We start from the raw sequence: 23,725 nt of genomic DNA, 5'->3' as shown, positions 1-23,725 counted from the left end.
ATCTCCTTGAAGTCCAAGGGACTCTCAAGAGTCTTCTCCAACACCACTCTTCAAAAGCGTCAATTCTTCAGAGCTCAGCTTTCTTCACAGTCCAACTCTCACATCCTTTCATGACCACTGGAAAAACCATAGCCTTGACTAGATGGACCTGTGTTGGCAAAGTAATGTCTCTGCTTTGTAATACGCTGTCTAGGTTGGTCATATATTTCCTTCCAAGGAGTAAGCATCTTTTAATTTCATGGCTACAGTCACCATCTGCAGTGATTTTGGAGCCCCCCAAAATTAACTCAGCCACTGTTGCCACTGTTGCCACTGTTTCTCCATCTATTTGCCATGAAGTGATGGGACCGGATACCATGATCTTAGATTTCTGAATGTTGAGCTTTAAGCCAACTTTTTCACTCTCCTCTTTCACTTTCACCCAGAGGCTCTTCAGTTCTTCTTCACTTTCTGCCATAAAGGTGGTATCATCTGCATATCTGAGGTTATTGATATTTCTCCTGGCAATCTTGATTCCAGCTTGTACTGCATATAACTTAAATAAGCAGGGTGACAATATACAGCCTTGACACACTCCTTTTCCTATTTGGAACCAGTCTGTTGTTCCATGTCCAGTTCTGACTGTTGCTTCCTGACCTGCAATCAGATTTCTCAAGAGGCAGGTCAGGTGGTCTGGTATTCCCATCTCTCAGAATTTTCCAGTTTATTGTCATCCACACAGTCAAAGGCTTTGGCATAGTCAATAAAGCAGAAATAGATGTTTTCCTGGAACTATCTTACTTTATCGATGATCTAGCAGATGTTGGCAATTTGATCTCTGGTTCCTCTGCCTTTTCTAAATCCAGCTTGAACATCTTCAACCAGCTTGAAGTTCACAGTTCACATATAGCTGAAGCCTGGCTTGGAGAATTTTGAACATTACTTTTCTAACGAGTGAGATGAGTGCAATTGTGCGGTAGTTTGAGCATTCTTTGGCATTGCCTTTCTTTGGGATTGTTTCCTTAATTTCACCTTTTAATAGTTCTTTGTTAGTGTATAGAAATGCAACAGATTTCTGTGTGTTAATTTTGTATTCTGCACTTCACTGCCCTCCCTGATGAGCTCTAGCAGTTTTCTTTAGGATTTTCTATATATAGTATCAAGTCATTTGCAAACAGTGACAGTTTCTTCTCCCTTTCTGATGTGGATTCCTTTTATTTCTTTTCTTTTCTGATTATCGTGGCTAGGACTTCCAAAACTATGTTCAGTCAAAGTGGCAAGAGTGGGCATTATCCACTTGTTCCTGATCCTAGACTGAGTGCTTTCAGCTTTTCACTGTTGGGTATGATGTTTGCTATGGGTTTGTCATTGTTGTTATTTAGTCACTAAGTCATGTCCAACTCTTTTGGGACCACGTGGACCATAGCTGCCTGGCTTTTCTGTCTGTGGGACTTCCTAGGCAAGAATATCAGAGTGGTTAGCCATTCCCTTCTCCAAAGGATCTTCCCCACTCAGCTATTGAACACACATGTCTTGCATCAGCAGGCAGTCTCTCTCCCACTGAGCCACCAGGTAACCCATGGGTTTGTCATGCTGCCTCTAAGTCACTTCAGTCATGTCTGACTCTGTGTGACTCCATAGAGGGCAGCCCACCAGGCTCCCCCCATCCCTGGGATTCTCCAGGCAAGAACACTGGAGTGGGTTGCCATTTCCTTATCCAATGCATGAAAGTGAAAAGTGAAAGTGAAGTCACTTAGTCGTGTCCGACTCGTGTCCGACTCAGTCTTATCGACCCAGGCAAGAGTACGGGAGTGGGGTGCCATCACCTTCTGCGATGAGTTTGTCATATATGGCCTTTATTGTGTTGATGTATGTTCCCTTTATGTCCCCTTTCTGGAGATTTTTTTATTATAAATGGAGGCTGAATTTTATCAAAACCTTTTTCTACATCCATTGATTATGATTGGATTTTTTTATTCTTCAATTTGTTAGCATGGTATAACACATTGATTGTTTTGCAAAAATCGAAAAATCTTCATATCCCTAGGATAAATCCCACTTGATCACGGTATATGACCCTTTTAACAAATTATTAGATTTGGTTTGCTAATTTTTTTTAATTTTACTATTCATAAGACTGAAGGGAAAGAGAAAATATTGGCCACAAACAATGAACAAAAGACAAATACAAACAGCAGTTAACATTTCTGAATTTCTAGATGTAAGTTCTAAAAGGATGTCAACACTCAGGACACTATGACATGGAATCATGATGTCAATCACCTCAAAAACAGAAATCTAATTCATGAGAAATGCTTTCTTTTAATAACAGAAAGGCATTTTTCATGATGGGCAGAGCTCTCCCAAAAGAAAACCAACAGTTGCAATTTATGGAGCCAATAAGAAAGATATTTTAAAAGTGTCCCACTCCTTAATAAGCTATACTCCAGTACTAAATATAAAAATACTTTTAAAAGTCTCCCACTCAAATAGATGCTCTACTCACAAGTTTTGCTTTTCATAAATACTTAAACTTTTTAGAATGTTGTTGTTCAGTAGCTAAGTGGTGTCCAAATATTTGCAACCCTGTGGAATGCAGCATTCTGGGCTTCCCTGTCCATCACCAACTCCCAGAGCTTGCTCAAACTCATGACCATCAAGTTTGTGATGGCATCCAACCATCTCATCCTTCCTCTTCCCCTTCTCCTCCTGCTTTTAATCTTTCCCAGCATTAGCGTCTTTCTCAGTGAGTTAGCTCTTTGCATCAGGTGGCCAAAGTATTGGAATTTCAGTCTCAGTATCAGTCCCTCTCATGACTATTCAGAATTGATTTCCTTGAGGATTTACATGTTTGATCTCCTTGTAGCCCAAGGAACTCTTAACAGTATTCTCTAACACTACAGTTCAAAAACATCAGTTCTTTGATACTCAGCCTTCTTTATAGTCCAACTCTCACATGCATACACAACTACAGGAAAAACCAGTAGTCATTTTAGAATGTAGGAGTGAGTTAAAAGTGATTTTTCAATTTTACTATTTTTATTTCATTTGTCTAAAATAATATGCTATTCATTTTTGCATAAACTAGTCTCCTAGTCCTAACTTTGGAAAATCATTTATTTTATTCATCCATAAAAGTCCAGATACAGAACTTTAAGCTTTCAAAGTTGGACATACTTGCTTTTGAAAAGAAAATATTGTTATACCACAACATGTTCAGTTCAGTTCAGTTCAGTTTAGTTACTCAGTCGTGTCCAACTCTTTGCGACCCCATAAATCGCAGCACGCCGGGCCTCCCTGTCCATCACCAACTCCCGGAGTTCACTCAGACTCACGTCCATCGAATCAGTGATGCCATCCAGCCATCTCATCCTTGGTCGTCCCCCTTCTCCTCCTGCCCCCAATCCTTCCCAGCATCAGAGTCTTTTCCATTGAGTCAACTGTTCGCATGAGGTGGCCAAAGTACTGGAGTTTCAGCTTTAGCATCATTCCTTCCAAAGAAATCCCAGGGCTGATCTCCTTTAGAATGGACTGGTTGGATCCTCCTTGCAGTCCAAGGGACTCTCAAGAGTCTTCTCCAACACCACAGTTCGAAAGCATTATTAGCTATCATAAATAATTCACCCACAGAATCTGGGTTGTATGAATGTGATGTTTCTGTAACATTTTACATAATAGTTTTAGATGATCCAAAGAGCCTGCAATGCAGGAGGCCCGAGTTCAATCCCTGGGTTAGGAAGACATCCTAGAGAAGGGCATGGCAACCCACTCCAGTATTCCTGCCTGGAGAATCCCATGGACAGAGGAGCCTGAGGGGCTACAGTCCATGGGGTCACAAAGAGCCAGACACAACTTTGCATGACACAACACAGTCAGATACTATGTCTATATGGTCAGAAGGGAAACTTACTAGCAGAGCTTTAGGACAGCTGCAATCCGAACACTCAGATTTGAGGGATTCTGTAGAAAAAATACAAGAAAAAATGGAGAAAATGAATTTATATGATAACTTAGATGATGAGGAAGAGAAACAATCAATAAAAATGAAAAATAAAGGCCACAAGAATGATAGAAGTCAAGAACAGATCTTTGTCAATTGACCAACTGCACCTTTGGTAGACCCCTGCTTTCAATCCTGAAAGCCCTTGGGATGATGGATTTGCTTTTAAACACAGATATCTATGCCTAATAAAATGACACCTTTACAAAAGGGCTTCCCTGGTGGCTCAAAGGTTAAGGCATCTGCCTCCAATGCGGGAGACCCGGGTTCGATCCCTGGGTCGGGAAGATCCCCTAGAGAAGGAAATGGTAACCCACTCCAGCATTCTTGCCTGGAGAATCCCATGGACGGAGAAGCCTGGTAGGCTGCAGTCCACGGGGTCGCAAGAGTCCGACATGACTGAGCAACTATACTTTCCACACCTTACAAAAGGGAGTTCTATGGCACAATTGCAGGGGGATGAAGACCCTGTTTCTTCCTGTGGCTGTAACTCAAATCCTACCAGATCCTCAATTCTCACAAGGAGGAATGCACTATGATTATAATGCCATACCTTCAAAAACCATAAAGGAGATGAAACAGACATGTACCCAATATGGAACCAATCCTCCTTATACCATGGGACTAATTCAGGTACTTTCACAAGCTGACTGGTTAATTCCTTATAATTGGGAAATGATAGCCAGAACTTGGTATCCACCTCAGAAGTTTTAAAATTTAGGTCCTGGTGGCAAGATGAGGCAAATCAACAAGCTCACAGAAATGTGACAGCCAACCCGCCAGCTGATAGAACACTTGATCACTTTGGGTAGTGGGGCACATTTTGGCATTCAAGCTCAGTTACAATTAGATCATTAATTACTCATTCAAGTGAGAATGATATGTTTAAAAGCCTAGGAGAGAATAAATCCACCCAGACAAGCCTCTATTTCATTTACCCAAATTAAACAATCAAATGGGGAACCTTATGTAGATTTCATTGCCAGGCTACATCAAAATTTAAATAAAACAGTTTCACAACCTGGGTTGAGAGATTTGCTGATGCAAGTTCTTGCTTATGACAATGCTAACTCAGGATGTAAAAAAGGTGATTCAGCCTATCAAAGCACAAGCTGCCCTTCTAGAAGAATATCTTAAAATTTGCCAAGATATTGGGTCAGAACCATATAAAATGCAACTTCTGGCTCAAGCATTGTCTAAAGCTAATATGAGATGTCACCAATGTAAAAACTTAGGATACATTAAAATAGACTGTAAAGGAAGAAGAAGGGAGTCAGTTTACAAATCATACTATTGGCTCTAATGCCACTCCTATTTGTATTGGTCTTGGAAGTATATGTCTTAAAACAGGATATCAAAAATGGCTGTCAGTTGTCAAGGAATCAAATACCAATAAGACTTCCCTCTTTCTGTTAACTGCTCTTATGTTTTTAGAAAAAGAGGAAACTTCCAGCATGATGAATCCACCCGACCTTCCTGATTGTGTTGCTGAAATTAGCCATGGTATTGAAAATTGGTTAAGATGGAAATTATGTAAAGGATCAGAAGGCCATTTATTATTAAATGTTGCAGAAGGTCCCATTATCGACTGGGGACCCTGAGGAATCCCTAAACGTATAGACTCTACAGTGTCTTTCCCATGGGTATAGACTGATAAGGAGATTAGTACTTACGGTAGTCAACCCCTTGTATGGCATGGGGTAGGATTAGCTCCCCCTGTGCCTCGTTTAGATCATTACCCTATTCAAGATGAAATATGGGAAATGCCCATAGCATTGAAAGAACTAATGGCTTGGAATGGACAATATACTGAATATATTTTAAATGACCCAAAAGCTACCTTTAATTTTACAAAAAACTTTACCCACACTATTCAGACTTATATAAGAATTCCTTTTATTTTCATGATCAGACCAGCAAAATATGATCCCATTCGGGATTAGTAACATGTATTAACTGTTCATTTTATACATGTATAAATAATACCATTCCTTTTGGTAAAAGTTGGCAGAGTATTTACATTCTTAAAACAAGAATGATTCCAGTTGAATGGGTTCCAGTTGATTTACAAGAACCTTGGCAGGAAAGCCCTACATTATATGTTATTGAAGAAATACTGAAAAATCTTAAACGTGTTAATGTGTTTTGGGATTGCTCATTGCTGCCATCTTAGGTATGATCACTATTACCACTACGGCAGCCATAGCCAGAGTGGCTCTTCATAAATCTACACAAACAGTTCATTTTGTACAAGAATGGCATAAAGATGCCTATGTCCATTGGACCACTCAACAAAAAACTGATGGAAATTTGGCCTCCCAAGTGTCCGACCTTCAACAATCTGTTATTTTATTAAGAGATCAATTAGTCAGTTTACAAAAACAGGTGAGACTAAGATGTGATTGGAACTATACTTCCTCTTGCATAACGGCTTTCAAAAATAAAAGACACAAGTCAATTGGGATAAAGTTAAATGACCCCTATTGAGTCAAGGTAATATTTCTGTAGATATTCAAGATCTACAACAAGATATACTAAAAGCTTTCAATAAACACCTTGATGTAATTTCTGGATCAGATTTTCTTGATACTGTTGCTAATAATCTTTCTTCTCTTAATCCCTTAAAACAGATCAAGACATTTGGATACCGAATTGCTCTGGTTATGGGAGTGCTATTAATTTTGCGTTTGTGTTTCCATCTAGTCTGGAGAAGAACGGTCAAGAGACAACGAAGCCAACAACAGCAACTAGCATTTCTCACCATTTCTCGTCACATGCAAAATCAAAAAGGGCGCGATGTAGGAGACAGGAAGAATAAAAGAAAAGCAGGCCTTGGCAAGGGCCGCAAGAGAAATTGATAATTATTGATAACCTGGATACTATAAGGCATGAGACTCTTGGAACAAGTCCAGAGGGAACGGTTTATAATCTTGAAAACAAGATATGATCCTGGGGTTGGAAAACCGACCCAAGACTGTTTCCCAACTGGCGTCTCAGAGTCACATGTTTTACGTGTCTGTTGGAAAATCTATAGATAAGAATATTGGTCTTAGTTACTGATTTGTTATTGATTACGGTTTCCTAATTACTCCACGGTTAATGATCATTTTGTTCTTTGGCCCTGAAGGCCACATGAGTTACAGTTTAACTCCCCACATATTCCTTCATTCACGGCTGAAAGTCTAATAAAGCTGGCTTGGATTCAGTTTCGGCAACTTCACCTTGCAGCAGTCTTGGTCCCCTGATCCTCGCTTTTCTCTGAATGGGTAACAATGGGGCAAACTCCTAAGCACAGTGACTATATGCAAGTGTTAAAAACTTAGTTAAAAGGTTTGGGAGTTGAGATATCTCACACCTCTTTTAAAGAATTGTTTTCTGCCATTGAAATATATTGCTACTGGCTAGATCCAGATAAAAGGACTTTGAGACATGAGGAATGGCAAGAAGATATGCGTTGTCTGTACCTTGCCTCCCAATGCAGTGAAATGATTCCTTTGTCTGTATGGTCAGTAGGGAATCTTATTAGCAGAGCTTTAGGACTGCTGCAATCTGAAACCTCGGATTCAGGGATTCTGGAGAACAAATACAAGAACAAGCGAAGGAAATGAATGTATGTGATAACATAGGTGATGCGGAAGAGAAACAAGCAATTAAAAAAAAAAAAAAAGAGCCACAAAAATGATAGAAGTCAGGAACAGATCTTTCTCATTCAACCAACTGCACCATTGGTGGAGCCCCCTCCTTTCAATCCTGAAACCAGTTGGGATGATGGATTTGCTTTTAAACCACAGATAACTGTGCCTAATAAAATGACACCTTCACAAAAGGGAGTTCTATGGGACAATTGCAGGGGGATGAAGACCCTGTTTCTTCCTGTGGCTGTAACTCAAATCCTACCAGATCCTCAATTCTCACAAGGAGGAATGCACTATGATTATAATGCCATACCTTCAAAAACCATAAAGGAGATGAAACAGGCATGTACCCAATATGGAACCAATCCTCCTTATACCATGGGACTAATTCAGGTACTTTCACAAGCTGACTGGTTAATTCCTTATAATTGGGAAATGATAGCCAGAACTTGGTATCCACCTCAGAAGTTTTAAAATTTAGGTCCTGGTGGCAAGATGAGGCAAATCAACAAGCTCGCAGAAATGAGACAGCCAACCCGCCAGCTGATAGAACACTTGATCAATTAATGGGTAGTGGGGCACATTTAGGCATTCAAGCTCAGTTACAATTTGATCATCAGTTACTCATTCAAGTGAGAATGGTATGTTTAAAAGCCTGGGAGAGAATAAATCCACCCGGACAAGCCTCGATTTCATTTACCCAAATTAAACAATCAAATGGGGAACCTTATGTAGATTTCATTGCCAAGCAATGTCAAAATTTAAATAAGACAGTCTCACAACCTGGGTTGAGAGATTTGCTGATGCAAGTTCTTGCTTATGACAATGCTAAGTCAAAATGTTAAAAGGTGATTCAAAGCACCTCAAAGCCTCTCAAAGCACAAGGTGCCACTCTAGAAGAATATCTTAAAGTTTGCCAAGATATTGGGTCAGAACCATATAAAATACAACTTCTCAAGCATTGTCTAAAGCTAACAAAAAGACAGATATGAGATGTCACCAATGTGGAAAATTAGGACACATTAAAATAGACTGGAAAGGGTGACGAAGGGAGTCAGTTGACAAATTATACTATTGGCTCTGATGCCACTCCTATTTGTATTGGTCTAGGAAGTATATGTCTTAAAACAGGATATCAAAAATGGCTGTCAGTTGTCAAAGAATCAAATGAGGATAAGACTTCCTTCTTTCTGTTAACTGCTCTTATGTTTTTAGAAAAAGAGGAAACTTCCAGCATGATGAATCCACCCGACCTTCCTGATTGTGTTGCTGAAATTAGCCATGGCATTGAAAATTGGTTAAGATGGAAATTATGTAAAGGATCAGAAGGCCATTTATTATTAAATGTTGCAGAAGCCTCCATTATCGATTCTGGACCCCAAGGAACCCCTAAAGTTAATAGACTCTAAAGTGTCTTTCTCATGGGTATAGAATGATAAGGAGATTAGTACTTACGGTAGTCAACCCCTTGTATGGCATGGGGTAGGATTAGCGCCCCCTGTGCCTCGTTTCGATCATTATCTTATTCACGGTGACACACGGAAAATGCCCATAGCATTGAAAGAACTAATGGCTTGGAATGGACAATATACTGAATATATTTTAAATGACCCAAAAGCTACTTTTAGTTTTACAAAAAACTCTATCCACATTATTCAGACTTGTGTAAGAATTCCTTTTATTTTCATGATCGAACCAGCAAATTATGATCCCAATTTGGGATTAGTAATGGACTTCCCTGGTGGCTCAGACGGTAAAGTATCTGTCTACAAAGTGGGAGACGGGGGTTCAATCCCTGGGTTGGGAAGATCCCCTGGAGAAGGAAATGGCAATCCACTCCCCTAAAGCTACCTTTCATTTTACAAAAACTTCTACCCACACTATTCAGACTTATATAAGAATTCCTTTTGTTTTCATGATCGGACCATCAAAATATGATCCCAATTTGGGATTAGTAACATGTTCATTTTATACATGTGTAAATAATACCATTCTTTTTGGTGAAAGTTGGCAAAGTATTTACATTCTTAAAACAAGAATGATTCCAGTTGAATGGGTTCCAGTTGATTTACAACAACCTTGGCAAGAAAGCCCTACATTATATGTTATTGAAGAAATACTGAAAAATCTTAAATGTGTTAAACGTGTTTTGGGATTGCTCATTGCTGCCATCTTAGGCATGATCGCTATTACCACTACGGCAGCCATAGCCGGAGTGGCTCTTCATAAGTCTACACAAACAGTTCATTTTGTACAAGAATGGCATAAAGATGCCTATGTCCATTGGACCACTCAACAAAAAATTGATGGAAAGTTGGCCTCCGAAGTGGCTGACCTTCAACAATCTGTTATTTTAATAGGAGATCAATTAGTCAGTTTACAAAAACAGGTGAGACCAAGATGTGATTGGGTCTATCTTTCCTTTTGTGTAACGGCTTTCAAATATGATAAGGCACAGTTCAATTGGGATAAAGTTAAACAAGGCCTATTGAACCAAGGTAATATTTCTGTGGAGAAGGCAATGGCACCCCACTCCAGTACTCTTGCCTGGAAAATCCCATGGATGGAGGAGCCTGGTAGGCTGCCATGGGGTCACTAAGAGTCAGACACGACTGAGCGACTTCACTTTCACTTTTCACTTTCATGCGCTGGAGAAGGAAATGGCAACCCACTCCAGTGTTCTTGCCTGGAGAATCCCAGGGACAGAGGAGCCTGGTGGACTTCCATCTATGGGGTCACACAGAGTCGGACACAACTCACGTGACTTAGCAGCAATATTTCTGTAGATATTCAAGATCTACAACAAGATATACTAAAAGCTTTCAATAAACACCTTAATGTAATTTCTGGATCAGATTTTCTTGATACTGTTGCTGATAATCTTCCTTCTCTTAATCCCTTAAAACAGATCAAGACATTTGGATGCTGAATTTTTCTGGTTATGGGAGTGCTATTAATTATGTGTTTGTGTTTCCATCTAGTCTGGAGAAGAACAATCAAGAGACAGCAAAGCCAACAACAGCAACTAGCATTTCTCGCCATTTCTCGTCATGTGCAAAATCAAAAAGGGCGAGATGATGTATGAGACAGGAAGAGTAAAAACAAAGCAGGCCCCAGCCAGAGCTGCAAAAGAAATTGATAATTATTGATAAACTGGATGCTATAAGGCATGAAACTCTTGGAACAAGTCCAGAGGGCACAGTTCATAATCTTGAAAACAACATATGATCCCTGGGTCAGAAAACAGACCCCAAACTGTTTCCCAACTGGCGTCTCAGAGTCACATGTTTTACCTATCTGTTGGAAAATCTATAGATAAGAAATATTAGTCTTAGTTACTGATTTGCTATTGATTACGGTTTCCTAACTACTCCACGGTTAATGATCATTTTGTTCTTTGGCCCTGAAGGCCATATGGTTACAGTTTAACTCCCCGCATATTCTTTCATTCCCGGCTGAAAGTATATTAAAGCTGGCTTGGATTCAGTTTCGGCACCTTCACCTTGGAGCCGTATCGGTCCCTTGATCCTATTTTTTCTCTGAATTCTTGCGTCTCGTTTCTCATTCTTTCGCATATTGCACTTTCGGAAACCCTACTTGTCGAGCCGGTCTTGATAGGAAGTTGTTAGAAGACAGGAGGAGGGAGACGCCAACCCATGTTACTGTCTACCATTCAGGAGAAGCAGGGGACCAACTGATGCTTGTTCCTTACAGTAGGAGGAGAATTCAGCCATCCAGTGTCAGTGTGTAGAGAAGGTCAGTCCTCTGGTTTTTATATCTGAATTTGGATAAACAGAACAGCATTTAAGAATGCTGAAGACAGAGTCCACAGACTGGACTGTAGACTTTCAGAAATAACCCAAACCTGTGTGCTACTATTTCTGGTATCTTACTCCTTCTCCTAACTCCCACAACCAACATCAACTTTGTGAACAAAGCTTATTCTTTAAAATTCTGTGATTTCACCTCCCAGTGTATAAGAAGCTGTTTCCTACTCTTATTCCTAATCGACTTTCAAAAGAAATTGTTTCACATTTGTATTTGATGCATTCCTATCAGATGACTCTGTCTTTACCAAATAGCATTTTCAGCCTGTTCTAGTTAAAATCTGCTCTGCTAACAATTCTTCAAATGGCTTTCTCCATTGCCCAACCTTAGTAGGTAGTGATGAAAGAAAACATCTGAAATGTAATGCCATGTTTCAAGAGCAATGTGTTGTTAATAAGGAAAAGATGAGTTTTTTTCAAGCCAGATGCAAGTGAGACATAAAGCTTAATCACAGAGAAGGCAAGAAACAGTGGGGTTTTCTTAATCAATTCATTTATTGAACAAATATTTTTTGAGATCCATGCTTTGTCGAATACTGTGCTTTTTTCCTAGGGCATAAGGGCATATGCAAGACACAGAAGGTTCACCATCACTAAAGCTAACAGTCTACAAGGAGACAGTAAAAAAAAAAAAAAAATCAAACAACTTCCTGTCTTGGTATGTATTCTATAGAAACTCTTGGGTGTGGTTAGAACAAACTCTGCACCAAACCTCTCTTGTTGGTCGATGATGTGGGTAGAGAGACCCCTCTGGAGAAATAACAAAACACTGAGGCCTCAGGGCTGAGCAGGAACCAGCTGGCCATTGGGTGGGGGTGGGAGTGCTCCAGGGAGGGGGAAGTGCTCCTCAAAGGTCTAGGAGCTGGGGGAACTTTAGAGGATTCAGGGAACACTGAGGAGGCCAGTATGATGAAAACTTTTTGAGAGAGAAAAAGAGAAATTGATTGTGCAAGGCTTTCAGGACCATTCCTAAGGCTTTCAACTATTTTAAAAATAAAAAACAAAAGCAATTCATTAGAAAATCTAAATGAGAAAAAAACAAATATCAAAAAGGCATCTGACTATGTACAGAGAGAATAGCATGGAAATATACATTACCATATGTAAAATAGGTAGCCAATGGGAATTTGCTGTGTGAGTCAGGGACCTCAAACCAGGGCTCAGTAACAACCTAGAGGGATGGGATGCAGAGGGAGATGGGAGGGATGTTCAAGTGGGAGTGAATATGGGTAAAGCTATGACTGATTCATGTTGATGTTTGGTAGAAACCAACACAATGCTGTAAAGCAATTATCCTTTGATTATAAATTTTAAAAAGGCATCTGACTATTGAGTAGAGGAGGGATTGAAGATACAGTATCATCTGGGAGCCTACTACATTGCAATCAAATGATAGCATTGGATTCACATGGAGATGGGGAGAAAAGGATAGTTTTTCATTTGGGAAACAAAAATCTATAGGATTTGGTGATGAACTGTGAGTAAGTGAGGAAAGAAGTGTTTTAGAGATGACCCCAAGATTCTGCATGAGCTGTTTCATGATGTCATTTACTGAAATGCGAACAAGGCTGGAGATGGAGGTCAGGGTTTCATTTTGTCCAAATTGGTTTGAGATGCCCACAGAATTGCCAAATGGAGAATTGGAATGGGATAGAAACGGTTGGAATTCTGGGAAGGGTCCAGGCTGCAGACTACACATAAGTGGCACTCAGAGCAAATTCACTGAATAGAGGAGAAAAGGGCACCCAGAACCAGTGCCAAGAAAGCACCTGAAGCACTTACATTTCTGTAAAGAAAAATGACAGTCTGAAAATGAGACTGAGAGCAGGAATAAGTATTGAGAAATAGAAGAGAGATCGAGTAGCAAGTTTATGAAGAAACGGAAAGTGTTGTTTACAGGAGGTTGATGTTTCTGGTTTGTTCTGCATGTCCCTGTAATAACATAGTTCTGTCTCTCTATTCCCAGGAATCCAAACCACAATGGCCACCCAGTACCTCAGCAAACTCAGGACCAGCCATGGTGAGAGGCTGCTTGGGGAGGGCAGCCAGGCTTTCAGAGAGGTCTGGAACTCTCCTGCCCTGTCATCCAGCCAACATGTACAAGAGCAAAACATTTTCAACCACATTTCTCAATTTCCCTTCATTTGCTCTGCTCTCTCATTCTCTCCACCCTCTCTGCATCCTCCTTGTGATGTAGCTTAACAGCGAGCAGAAGAGTTCTAATACCCTGACTGCTCCCGGGCTTGATGAGGTTTCTTCTTTGCTACTTCCTACCATGTGGGCACATGGATCAGGGGCTATGGCCTCCCAGGTGGTTTCTCTGCCCCTCTCTTCAGCCCGAGAGGATTGGGAAGGAGGAATGTGGGGGTGATCAATGCCTCATTCAGGCCCCTAATTTCCCTGCTCCCAGTGGCCTCACTCTAAGCAACACACTCAACAGACTGATCACTCCGTTTCTCACACAACCCTCCCTCTACCCCTTTATCCTACAATAGATTCTATCATTCATATCATTAGCAATATGATTCTATCATCAAATCACCCCATAATTTAGGAACCTAAAACAGCAACCATTTAGATGGCTCTTAATTTTGAGGGTCATTCACTTGGGCAGTGCTTGGGTCTGGACCAACGTGGCTAATCTCGGACAGATTGACTCATGTGTGGGTGCTCAGCTGGTGGTTCAGGATGTAACACAATAATCTTGGATAGCCTCACAGACATGCCTGATGGTCAGCAAGCTCTGGGTCCACCAGGCAGACAGGGTAACAGGGCCTTGTGTTCCTCATCAAGTAGGCTAGTCCAGGGCAGGTGTAGGGTTCCAAAAATCAGAAAGAGAAGGATTCTCTTTCTCTCTATTGGATTCTCTGCTTAACCAAGTTTTCATGATCCTATGATCCAAAGCAAGTCACATGGCCCAGTCAGACTGAAGGGTTGGAGAAACAGACCCAGCATCTTGATGAGAGGAGCTGAGAATCCACCTTCCCAAGAGGCACGAGTGCAGAGATGGACTCTTTCATGTCTATGGCTGCCATCTTCAGAGGTTGCCCTCCATTCATTATTAGCATTGGCCAATGGTTGCAGTGTTGGCACTGGCCTTGGTGCCTTTTTACTGCTGGGCCACGATTTTCCTCCACCCTCTCTCTAAGGCCAACCAATGCCTTGGGATCTTGTGATGCTAACTAAAGAGTAGTATGAGCTCCCACCCCCATTTTTTTACATAATCTTGCATGCATGCACACTGTCATTTCAGTCATGGCTGACTCGTTGCAACGCTATGGACCATAGCCCACTAGCCTCCTCTATTGATGGGATTCTCCAGGCAAGAATACTGGAGTGGGTAACCATGCCCTCCTCCAGGGGATCTTCCCAACCCTGGGACCAAACCAGCATCTCCCATGTCTCCTGTATTGGTAGGTGGGTTCTTTACCACTAGCATCATCTGGTGCCAGGGTCCAGCCCCCGCAGGATCCAGGGGAGTCTGAAGGAAAAACGGTGTCGGCGATTGATTTAGAGAGAGATAAAGAAAGAATATTGTAGATAAGAAAATAGAGGAGAGACAGAGACTGATATTCCTTGGTTTACATAGAAAGCCAATAAAACTTCGAGACAAGAAGTTTGCCCTGTTCACGGAGGCCACAGGTGCCTTCCCGGTCTCCCAAGGGAGTGAAGACACAGAACGTCTTCCCGTTCAGGTCTTAAAAACCCGGGCAGATAAGTGAACGCAGGGAGCCTCTATGCTCCAAGGGATCAGCCCGAAAAAAGAAAGTAAGAGAGAAAAAAAGAGAAAAAAGAAACACACGGGGTGACCAAGCTTCTTCAAGAGAGGCCCATTGTTTTTATTTTCAAAAGGGTCTTTTATACCTTTACTTGTACATAGAGGGAAATGAAAGATGCAAAGTGATACAGAGTCAGCCCAAACATTACATCTGTTTTGGCTTTATCGAAACCAGGATTTTTCTGCAAACCTTTCCCATAAACAATATTGTGTACATTATCTTCTGGCCTTGAAGGCCTGTGAACATTTTATGACCCTCTTTTGATTAAGGTTTCTCAACCAGAAAACTTATTTTTCCTTGAAATGTTTTTTTTTAATATATTTCTAATCTACGTCAGCCTCAAACAGTATTAAACAGAGTTACGTTCTCACGAAGCAAAGGTGCAGTGAGTTACAAGAAAGAACCAATTAGCTCAAAAGTCTGATATGGTTAATTTCAAGGCTACACTTGTTTTTCTTACTTTCCAACTATGTTAACTAATGCACTCCCAGGTGCACAGTGGATAAAAGATACGGGAACTTAGCAACAAGCATCAGCCCAATAATGAAATCCTACACTAGCACTACTCTAATAACTTTTAACTCTTTGAAAGGCTCTATGTTTTAGGCTTTCTGTGCCTCTCACAGTTGGGAAGATATAAATAATCACATGTGTAGCTGTAAGAGTCTGGATATATCTGTCAAGCAAGCTAAAATGCTAACAGAGGGGTTTTGATTGGAAATATTTTTCTCATGTCCAGGAGACTTATTAGCTGTAGCCCTAAGTTAATTTTTTCCAGAGAAAGGTGGTCAGGAATAGCCCCGTGTTAATGTTAGAGGAGTTGGTGAAAGTCATGAAATAGTAAAACAGACAGATTCTGGTTTGGGGGGTAGATGCTCGAGAAAGCCTAGGGAGCCCGTTGAGTTCTGAAGCCTTGGTTAACAGTTCTCTTCCACATGACCTTGTCATGGGTGGGATCTCCCGTGGTGGCTCCCGGCAATCTGGGAAGCTCTTAGATAATCTTGACCATCAAATATCTAGTATTCTCAGTGTCAGGAAATTTACTTCTTTCATCCCAGGATTTTGGTTCTCAAATGAAGGAAACTCTGCCTTATGGATTCAGGGATCATTAAAAACTTGACCAGAAAGTGTGTGGGAGACGGGGGTTATCTACAGATTTTGTGGACATCACAGGATGGATTTCTGCAAGTTCCCTCTTCTCTTCGACTGAAATTTTTTCAAGGTTAGCCCACATCGCAGAATAGACTGAAAGGGACAAAGCAGAAGTGGAGACACCTGTTAGGAGACTACTGAGGCAGGGGTAGTAATGGAATCTGGAATGATGGTCTTCAAAACAGAGACAGGCCAACAGATTTGGAGCCAAGAGAACATGCTGACAGGCTGGGTCTGGAAAGTGGGGGGAAAGAGGGGAGTCAAGGGTGACTCCTAGCTTTCCAATCTGAGGACCTGGGTGAATGGTGATGGCTCTGAAAATAACCTGGAGTTGGTAACAGTGTCTATGCTGTTGTACATGGGATAATGTAGGCATTGTCTCAAAGCAGAAAGGGGTAGATATAACATAGGATTCCTCATGCAGGTATCAGACTCTTAAGTTCAAGGGCCAGCTGGCAAGGTCTGCCTTCTTGGGAAAACAGGCTTTCACTTGTGATTGTCAATTGCCTTCCCTCTGGTCCTGGGTCTATGCCTGACAAATCCAGAGGACTTTGACTTTATAGACACATTGCAGAGGTATGCAGAGACTTGTGGACTACCAGCACAAAAAGAGCTGGTAGATGATTTGGTGTTTAAATTCAGGTTTCAATTGCTGTGCTCTACTGCTCTGATATTAACTTTCAACTTTCCTAGGAAGTGGAATATGTATAAGTCAACTTTGTGTTATCTGCTATCTTATGAAGAACAGCTACTGGTAGCAACTCAGAGTCCTCTTCTTAACCACATTGTTTCCTCCTCTATGAGCTGTTTGCTTCCACAAGGTCAGAGTAAGAAGCTGAAAGGGATCCTGAAAAATATCTGTTGTTATTGTTGTTCAGTTGCTAAGTCATGCCCATGGACTGCAGCTTGCCAGGTTCCTCTGTCCTCTACTCTCTCCTGGAGTTTGTGCAAATTCATGTCCATTGATTTGGTAATGCTGTCTAGTCATTTTATCCTCTGCTACCCCTTTCTCCTTTTGCCTTCAACTTTTCCCAGCATCAGAATCTTTTCCAGTGAGTCTGCTCTTTGCATCAGGTGGCCAAAGTATTGGAGCTTCAGCTTCAGCATCAGTCCTTCCAATGAATATTCAGGGTTGAATATTTATTCGGGGGCAGGAGCCTTGCAGGGGAGAGAGTTGAAGTTCATTCTAACACTGGGTCTTCTGTTTCCTGATGTTCCAGGTCTTGCAAACCCTGAAGAGTCCCAGCTGAGACTTATCTTAGTGGGTAAGACTGGGGCAGGAAAAAGCGCAGCAGGAAACAGCATCCTCAGAGAGAAAGTGTTTCCATCTAGCTTTTCGGCTGTATCCATCACCAAGCACTGTAAGAAAGGAAGCAGCACCTGGAAGGGGAGAGAAGTTGTCGTCGTGGACACACCTGGCCTCTTTGACACGGAGGTCTCAGATGCTGAGACTCTCAAGGAGATTACCTGCTGCATGGTGCTGACCTCCCCAGGGCCTCATGCTCTGCTCCTGGTCATCCCACTGGGCCGTTACACACCCGAAGGCCAGAAAGCCACAGAGAAGATCCTGGCAATGTTTGGAGAGAGAGCTAGGGAACACATGATTCTCTTATTCACCCGGAAAGATGACTTAGATGGCATGGATTTCCATGATTACTTAAAGCAAGCTCCTAGAGCCATCCAAGAGCTGATTCGCAAGTTCAGAGGTCGCTACTGTGTTTTCAACAACAAGGCCACTGGAGCTGAGCAGGAGGACCAGAGGGAGCAGCTGCTGGCCCTGGTCCAGGATATGGTGGACAAGTGCAAGGGGAGATACTACACGAATAGCCTGTATCAGAAGATCGAGGAGGAGATTCAGAAAGAAACCCAAGTGTTACAAGAAAATTTCAGAGCAGAGCTGGAGAGAGAGATAGCTCAGATAATACAGAAGTTCGAAGAGGATATTAGAAAGCCGAAGGATGAACTAGAACAGCAAGAGTGGAAGGTGGAAATGGAAAGGCAATTGGCAGAAAGGGAGGCTCACTGGGTTTCAAGGCAGCAAACAGCCAGAGATGATGTTTTGAGTCAGAGTAAGATACTTGAAATCATCTTTAATATGTTACGGTTTTTTTCCTCTCTGTTTAAGGATTAAACCTCCAGAAGATCTGTCAATATTTCCTGCATATTTTGGGGTGGTCCTGCCTCATGTAATTCAGAGCATTTTCCTTTTCCTCTGAGACTCTCAGGGCTAAGGAGAGTAAAGTTCACTGTTGATAATTGGTATATGTTTGATTGATTTCATAGGGAAGGGATAAATTCTCAACTTGTGAAACTCCAAAGCAGAAAGTATTGATTTTCCCTAATTTGTGAATTCTTTCTCAGAGACACTAAGACAGGGAATGCAGGAGATCAAAGAAGATGATCCCAAGCTTTCTCTATTTATCCCTAGAAAAGATTTCTCCTCCAGATTCTTTCTAGATTGGCAGGTGATCTTCCCCTATAGCTTTTTCTTACTTATTTTTTCTAGATGGCACTGATCATCTTACCCTTATAGTTTATTTGAAAGATCAATTCTTTCCATTAGTTAAACTTACAGAAGGAGATACTGATAGAAATCTTTCTAGATGAGTGGAAATTTGTTTGCTTATAATTTTACTGAAGGCCTCAAATTGTTTCTTATCAACTGACCATTATCAACAGAGTTCCCTGGCAAACAGATCTTTCAGAACTCAACTACCTGAAATGGCAAAAGTCCTAAAAGATATTCAAGAGATAGGAGAATAATGCTTTCTGTATTCAGATGTATCTGTAGGAAATCTGTGACCAACAACAACCAGTTTGCTGAATAACCAGTTCTCTCTCTCCTTTTCCTGTGAAACTAACAGCTGCCCCATGAAGATGAATTGTTTGCTTATTGTTATTTTAACAAAATGTTTCCATTCTCTCATATTTGTGCAAATTGGAATGTTTTATTTTTTTTCTTGGAAAGCACCACTACTCTTTCTAAGAACACAGGGATGAATTTCAGTTTTTTATAAAAGTTCAAGATGATTTTGGTGTAGACTTGGTCCACCCTCTAGACATCTCCCCTCCCCTTTTTCTGTCAGAAGGTTTGAGCAATATTCTCAACCCCTCTGTCAGTCAAAGTCTACATTCTCCTTGGATTCATCCATTATGTACTGGTAGAAATTATGTGTAACTGAGGTTACACATAATTATATAATATATATATACTCATATATAATATATATAAAATAATATTTTCAATTTTCCATGCTGGGTTTTCAAAAAGCAGAGGAACAAGATATCGAATTGCCAACATCCGATGGGTGATAGAGAAAGCAAGAGAATTCAAGAAAAACATCTAATTCTGCTTCATTGACTATGGTGAAGACTGTGATCTTCAAGAGTTGGGAATACCAGACATCGTCACCTGTCTCCTGAGAAATCTGTTTGTGGGACAAGAAGCAGAAGTTAGAACACTGCATGGAACAACAGACTGGTTCAAAATTGGGAAACAAGTATGACAAGGCTGTATATTGTCACCCTGTTTACTTAACTTATATGCAGAGAACATCATGAGAAATGCTGGGCTGGATGAAGCACAAGCTGGAATCAAGATGGCCAGGAAAATATCAATCACCTCAGATACGCAGATGATGCCACCCTTTTGCCAGAAATTGAACAGGAACTAAAGAGCCTCTTGATGAGGGTAAAAGAAGAGAGTGAAAAACCTGGCTTAAAACTCAACATTCAAAATACAAAGATCGTGGCATCTGGTTCCATCATTTTATCGCAAGTAGAAAGGGAAAAGGTAGAAACAGTGACAGATTTTCTTTTCTTGGGCTCCAAAATTACTGTGGATGATGACTGCAGCCATGAAATTAGAAGATGCTTGCTCCATGGACGGAAAGGTATGACAAATCTAGATAGTGTATTAAACAGCAGAGATATGACTTTGCCAGCAAAAGTCTGTATAGAGAAAGCTATGAGTTTTCCAGTGGTCATGTATGGATGTGAGAGTTGGACTATAAAGAAGACTAATCACCGAAGAATTTATGCTTTTTAACAGTGGTGTTGGAGAAGACTCTTGAGAGACCCTTGGGCTACACAGAGATCACATCAGCCAAACCTAAAGGAAAACAGCTTGAATATATTTTGGAAGGACTGATGCTGAAGCTGAAGGTCCAATACTTTGGCTACCTGTTGTGAAGAACTGACTCATTAGAAAAGAGCCTGATGCTGGGAAATATTGAAGGCAGGAGGAGAAGGGAACAAAAAAGGATGAGATGTTTGGATGGCATCACTCACTCAATGGACATGAGTTTGAGCCAGCTCTAGGAGAAGGTGAAGGACAGGGAAGCATGGCGTACTGCAGTCCATGGGATGGCAAAGGGTCGGACATGACTGAGTGAGTGAACAACCACACACACACACACACACACACACACACACACACACATATATGCTTGGTCGCTCAGTCATGTCTAACTCTTTGGGACCCTATGGACTATAGTCCACCAGGCTCCTCTGTCCATGAAGATTCTCCTAGCAAGAATACTGATGTGGGTGGCCATGCCCTCTCCAATATACACAAACACACATATATCAATAAATATATATATATATATAATATATGTATATTATTAATGCTGCATAAGAGTCTCCCTCTCTGGTGTCTGGCTTTTTCTTTTTTTTTTTTTTTTTTTCTTGCCTTTTTTTTTTTTTAACCAATTTACTGATGCTGTGTAGTAACTCATTTCCAGACTATAAAGAAAGCATTCAGCCTGGTCAGTTCAGTTCAGTTGCTCAGTCATATCCAACTCTTTGCGATCCCATGGACTGCAGCATGTCAGGCTTCCCCGTGCATCACTAACCTCTCAAGTTCGCTCAAACTCATGTCCATCCAGTTGGTGATGCCATCCAACCATCTCATCCTCTGTCATCTTCTTCTCCTGCCTGAATCTTTCCCTATAACAGGGTCTTTTCCAATGAGTCAGTTCTTCACCTCAGGTAGCCAGAGTATTGGAGTTTCAGCTCCAGTGTCAGGGCTTCCAATAAATATTCAGGACTGTATTTCCTTTAGGACAGACTGGTCGGATCTCCTTGCAGTCCAAGAGACTCTCAAAAGTCTTCTCCAACGCCACAGTTCAAAAACATCAATTCTTCAGTGCTCAGCTTTCTTTACAGTCCAACTCTCACATCCATACATGACTATTCGAAAAATCAAAACTTTCACTAGATAAACCTTTGCAGCAAAGTAATGTCTCTGCTTTCTACTATGCTGTCCAGGTTGGTCATAGCTTTTCTTCCAAGGAGCAAGCATCTCTTAATTTCATGGCTGCAGTCACCATCTGCAGTGATTTTGGAGCCCCAAAATAAAGTCTGTCACAGTTTCCATTGTTTCCCCATCCATGAAGTGATGGGACTGGATACCATGATCTTAGTTTTCTGAGTGTTATGTTTTAGGCCAACTTTTTCACTCTCCTCTTTCACTTTCATCATGAGGCTCTTTAGTTCTTCATTTTGGGCTATAAGGGTGGTGTCATCTGGATATCTGAGGTTATTGATATTTCTCCCTGCAATCTTGACTCCAGCTTGCACTTCATTCAGCCCAGAATTTTTCATGATTTACTCTGCATATAAGTTAAATAAGCAAGGTGACAGTATACAGCATTGACATACTCCCTTTCCTATTTAGAACCAGTCTGTTGTTCCATGTCCAGTTCTAAGTGTTCCTTCCGGACCTGCATACAGATTTCTCAAGAGGCAGGTCGGGTGGTCTGGTATTTCCATTTCTTGAAGTATTTTCCACAGTTTGTTGTGATCCGCATAGTCAAAGGCTTTGGTGTAGTCAATAGGGTAGAAGTAGATGTTTTTCTGGAACCCTCTTGCTTTTTTGATGATCTGATGGATGCTCGCAATCTGATTTCTGCTTCCTCTGCCTTTTCTAAAACCAGCTCGAACATCTGGAATTCACAGTTCACATACTGTTGTAGCCTCACTTGGAGGATTTTGAGCATTACTTTACTAGTGTGTGAGATGAGTGCAATTGTGCAGTACTTTGAACATTCTTTGACATTGCCTTTCTTTGGGATTGGGATGAAAATTGACCTTTCTCGTCCTGTGGCCACTGCTGAGTTTTCAAAATTTGCAGACATATTGAGTGAAGCACTTTCAAAGCATCATCTTTGAGGAGCTGAAATAGCTCAACCAAAATCCCATCACCTCCAAAACAAAAACACCCAACTGTGGATGTGACTAGTGATGGAAGTAAAGTCCGATGCTGTAAGGTGCAATATTGTATAAGAATATAGAACGTTAGATCCATGAATCAAGGCAAATTAGAAGTGTTCAAACAGGAGATTGCAACAGTGAACATTGACATTTTAGGAATCAGTGAATTAAAATGGCCTGGAATGGGTGAATTTAACTCATGTGACCATTATATCTACTACTGTGGACAAGAATTCCTTAGAAGAAATGGAGTAGCCATCATAGTCAAAAAAGGAGTCTGAAATGCAGTACTTAGATGCCATCTCAAAAATGACAGAATGATCTCTGTTTCCTTAGCAAACCATTCAATATCACAGTAATCCAAGTCTATGCTCTGACCAGTAACAGTGAAGAAGGTGAAGTTGAATGGTTCTATGAAGATCTACAAGACCTTCTAGAATTAACACCCAAAAAAGATGTCATTTTCATTATAGGGGTCAGGAATGCAAATGTAGGAAGTCAAAAGATACATGGAGTAACAGGCAAATTTGGCCTTGGAGTACAAAATGAAGCAGGTCAAAGGATAAAAGAGTTGTCCCAAGAGTACACATTGGTCATAGCAAACACCCTCTTCCAACAACACAAGAGAAGACTCTACACATGGACATCACCAGATGGTCAATACTGAAATCAGACTGATTATATTATTTGCAGCAAAGATGGAGAAGCTTTATACAGTCAGCAAAAACAAGACCAGGAGCTGACTGTGGCTGAGATCAAACTCCTTATTGCCAAATTCAAGCTTAAATTGAAGAGTGCAGGGGAAACCACTAGACCATTCAGGCAGGTAAATTAGTTCTTTAAGTCCTAGGCTGCCAGATAGTAGAACAAGAGCTGTAGAACTGGAAGCTCTCTAGAGAAGATGTTGTCCAACCCCCTCATTTTGCAGCTCAAGTGACAGAGGCTTAAAGCAGTCGTGACTTGCACAAGCATGGTTGGTTCTGTCACTCTTACTGTAACCTCTGGCAAGTCCTTAACCACATCTGGATTTCTGCTCTCTCCTCTGTAAAATGAACTGGTGATCATCACAGCTAACAACTTCCAGCTGCTTGCTGTGTGCCTGACACTGTCCTGAGTACTTTAAGTGCCTTTTCTAAT

General features: G+C 41.1%; 2 protein-coding genes across 2 annotated transcripts in view; one reads left to right on the top strand and one right to left on the bottom strand.

Moving 5' to 3' along the window:
• The window catches only part of LOC138439615 (GTPase IMAP family member 7-like), a 566,929-nt gene that overhangs the window by 458,660 nt on the left and 84,544 nt on the right, over nucleotides 1-23,725 (bottom strand). The window lies entirely within an intron of this gene.
• Nucleotides 10,595-18,628, top strand: LOC138439619 (GTPase IMAP family member 4-like). The gene is made up of 4 exons (XM_069588694.1): nucleotides 10,595-11,370; nucleotides 11,995-12,099; nucleotides 13,408-13,461; nucleotides 17,593-18,628. The coding sequence occupies exons 3-4, from the start codon at nucleotides 13,422-13,424 to the stop codon at nucleotides 18,501-18,503; spliced, it is 951 nt and encodes a 316-aa protein (XP_069444795.1). The 5' UTR covers nucleotides 10,595-11,370; nucleotides 11,995-12,099; nucleotides 13,408-13,421; the 3' UTR covers nucleotides 18,504-18,628.

Source organism: Ovis canadensis, chromosome 4 (assembly GCF_042477335.2).
Source record: "Ovis canadensis isolate MfBH-ARS-UI-01 breed Bighorn chromosome 4, ARS-UI_OviCan_v2, whole genome shotgun sequence".
NCBI lineage: Eukaryota > Metazoa > Chordata > Mammalia > Artiodactyla > Bovidae > Ovis > Ovis canadensis.
The sequence above is the reverse complement of the archived record's forward strand: the minus strand, read 5'-3'. Positions and strand labels throughout refer to the sequence as shown.

Excerpts from the sequence above, each read along its gene's own strand:
- LOC138439619 (XM_069588694.1), top strand. The coding sequence starts at position 13,422 with ATGGCCACCCAGTACCTCAGCAAACTCAGGACCAGCCATG. Across the intron at positions 13,462-17,592 it reads CAAACTCAGGACCAGCCATG|GTCTTGCAAACCCTGAAGAG; the intron begins GTGAGAGGCTGC and ends CTGATGTTCCAG.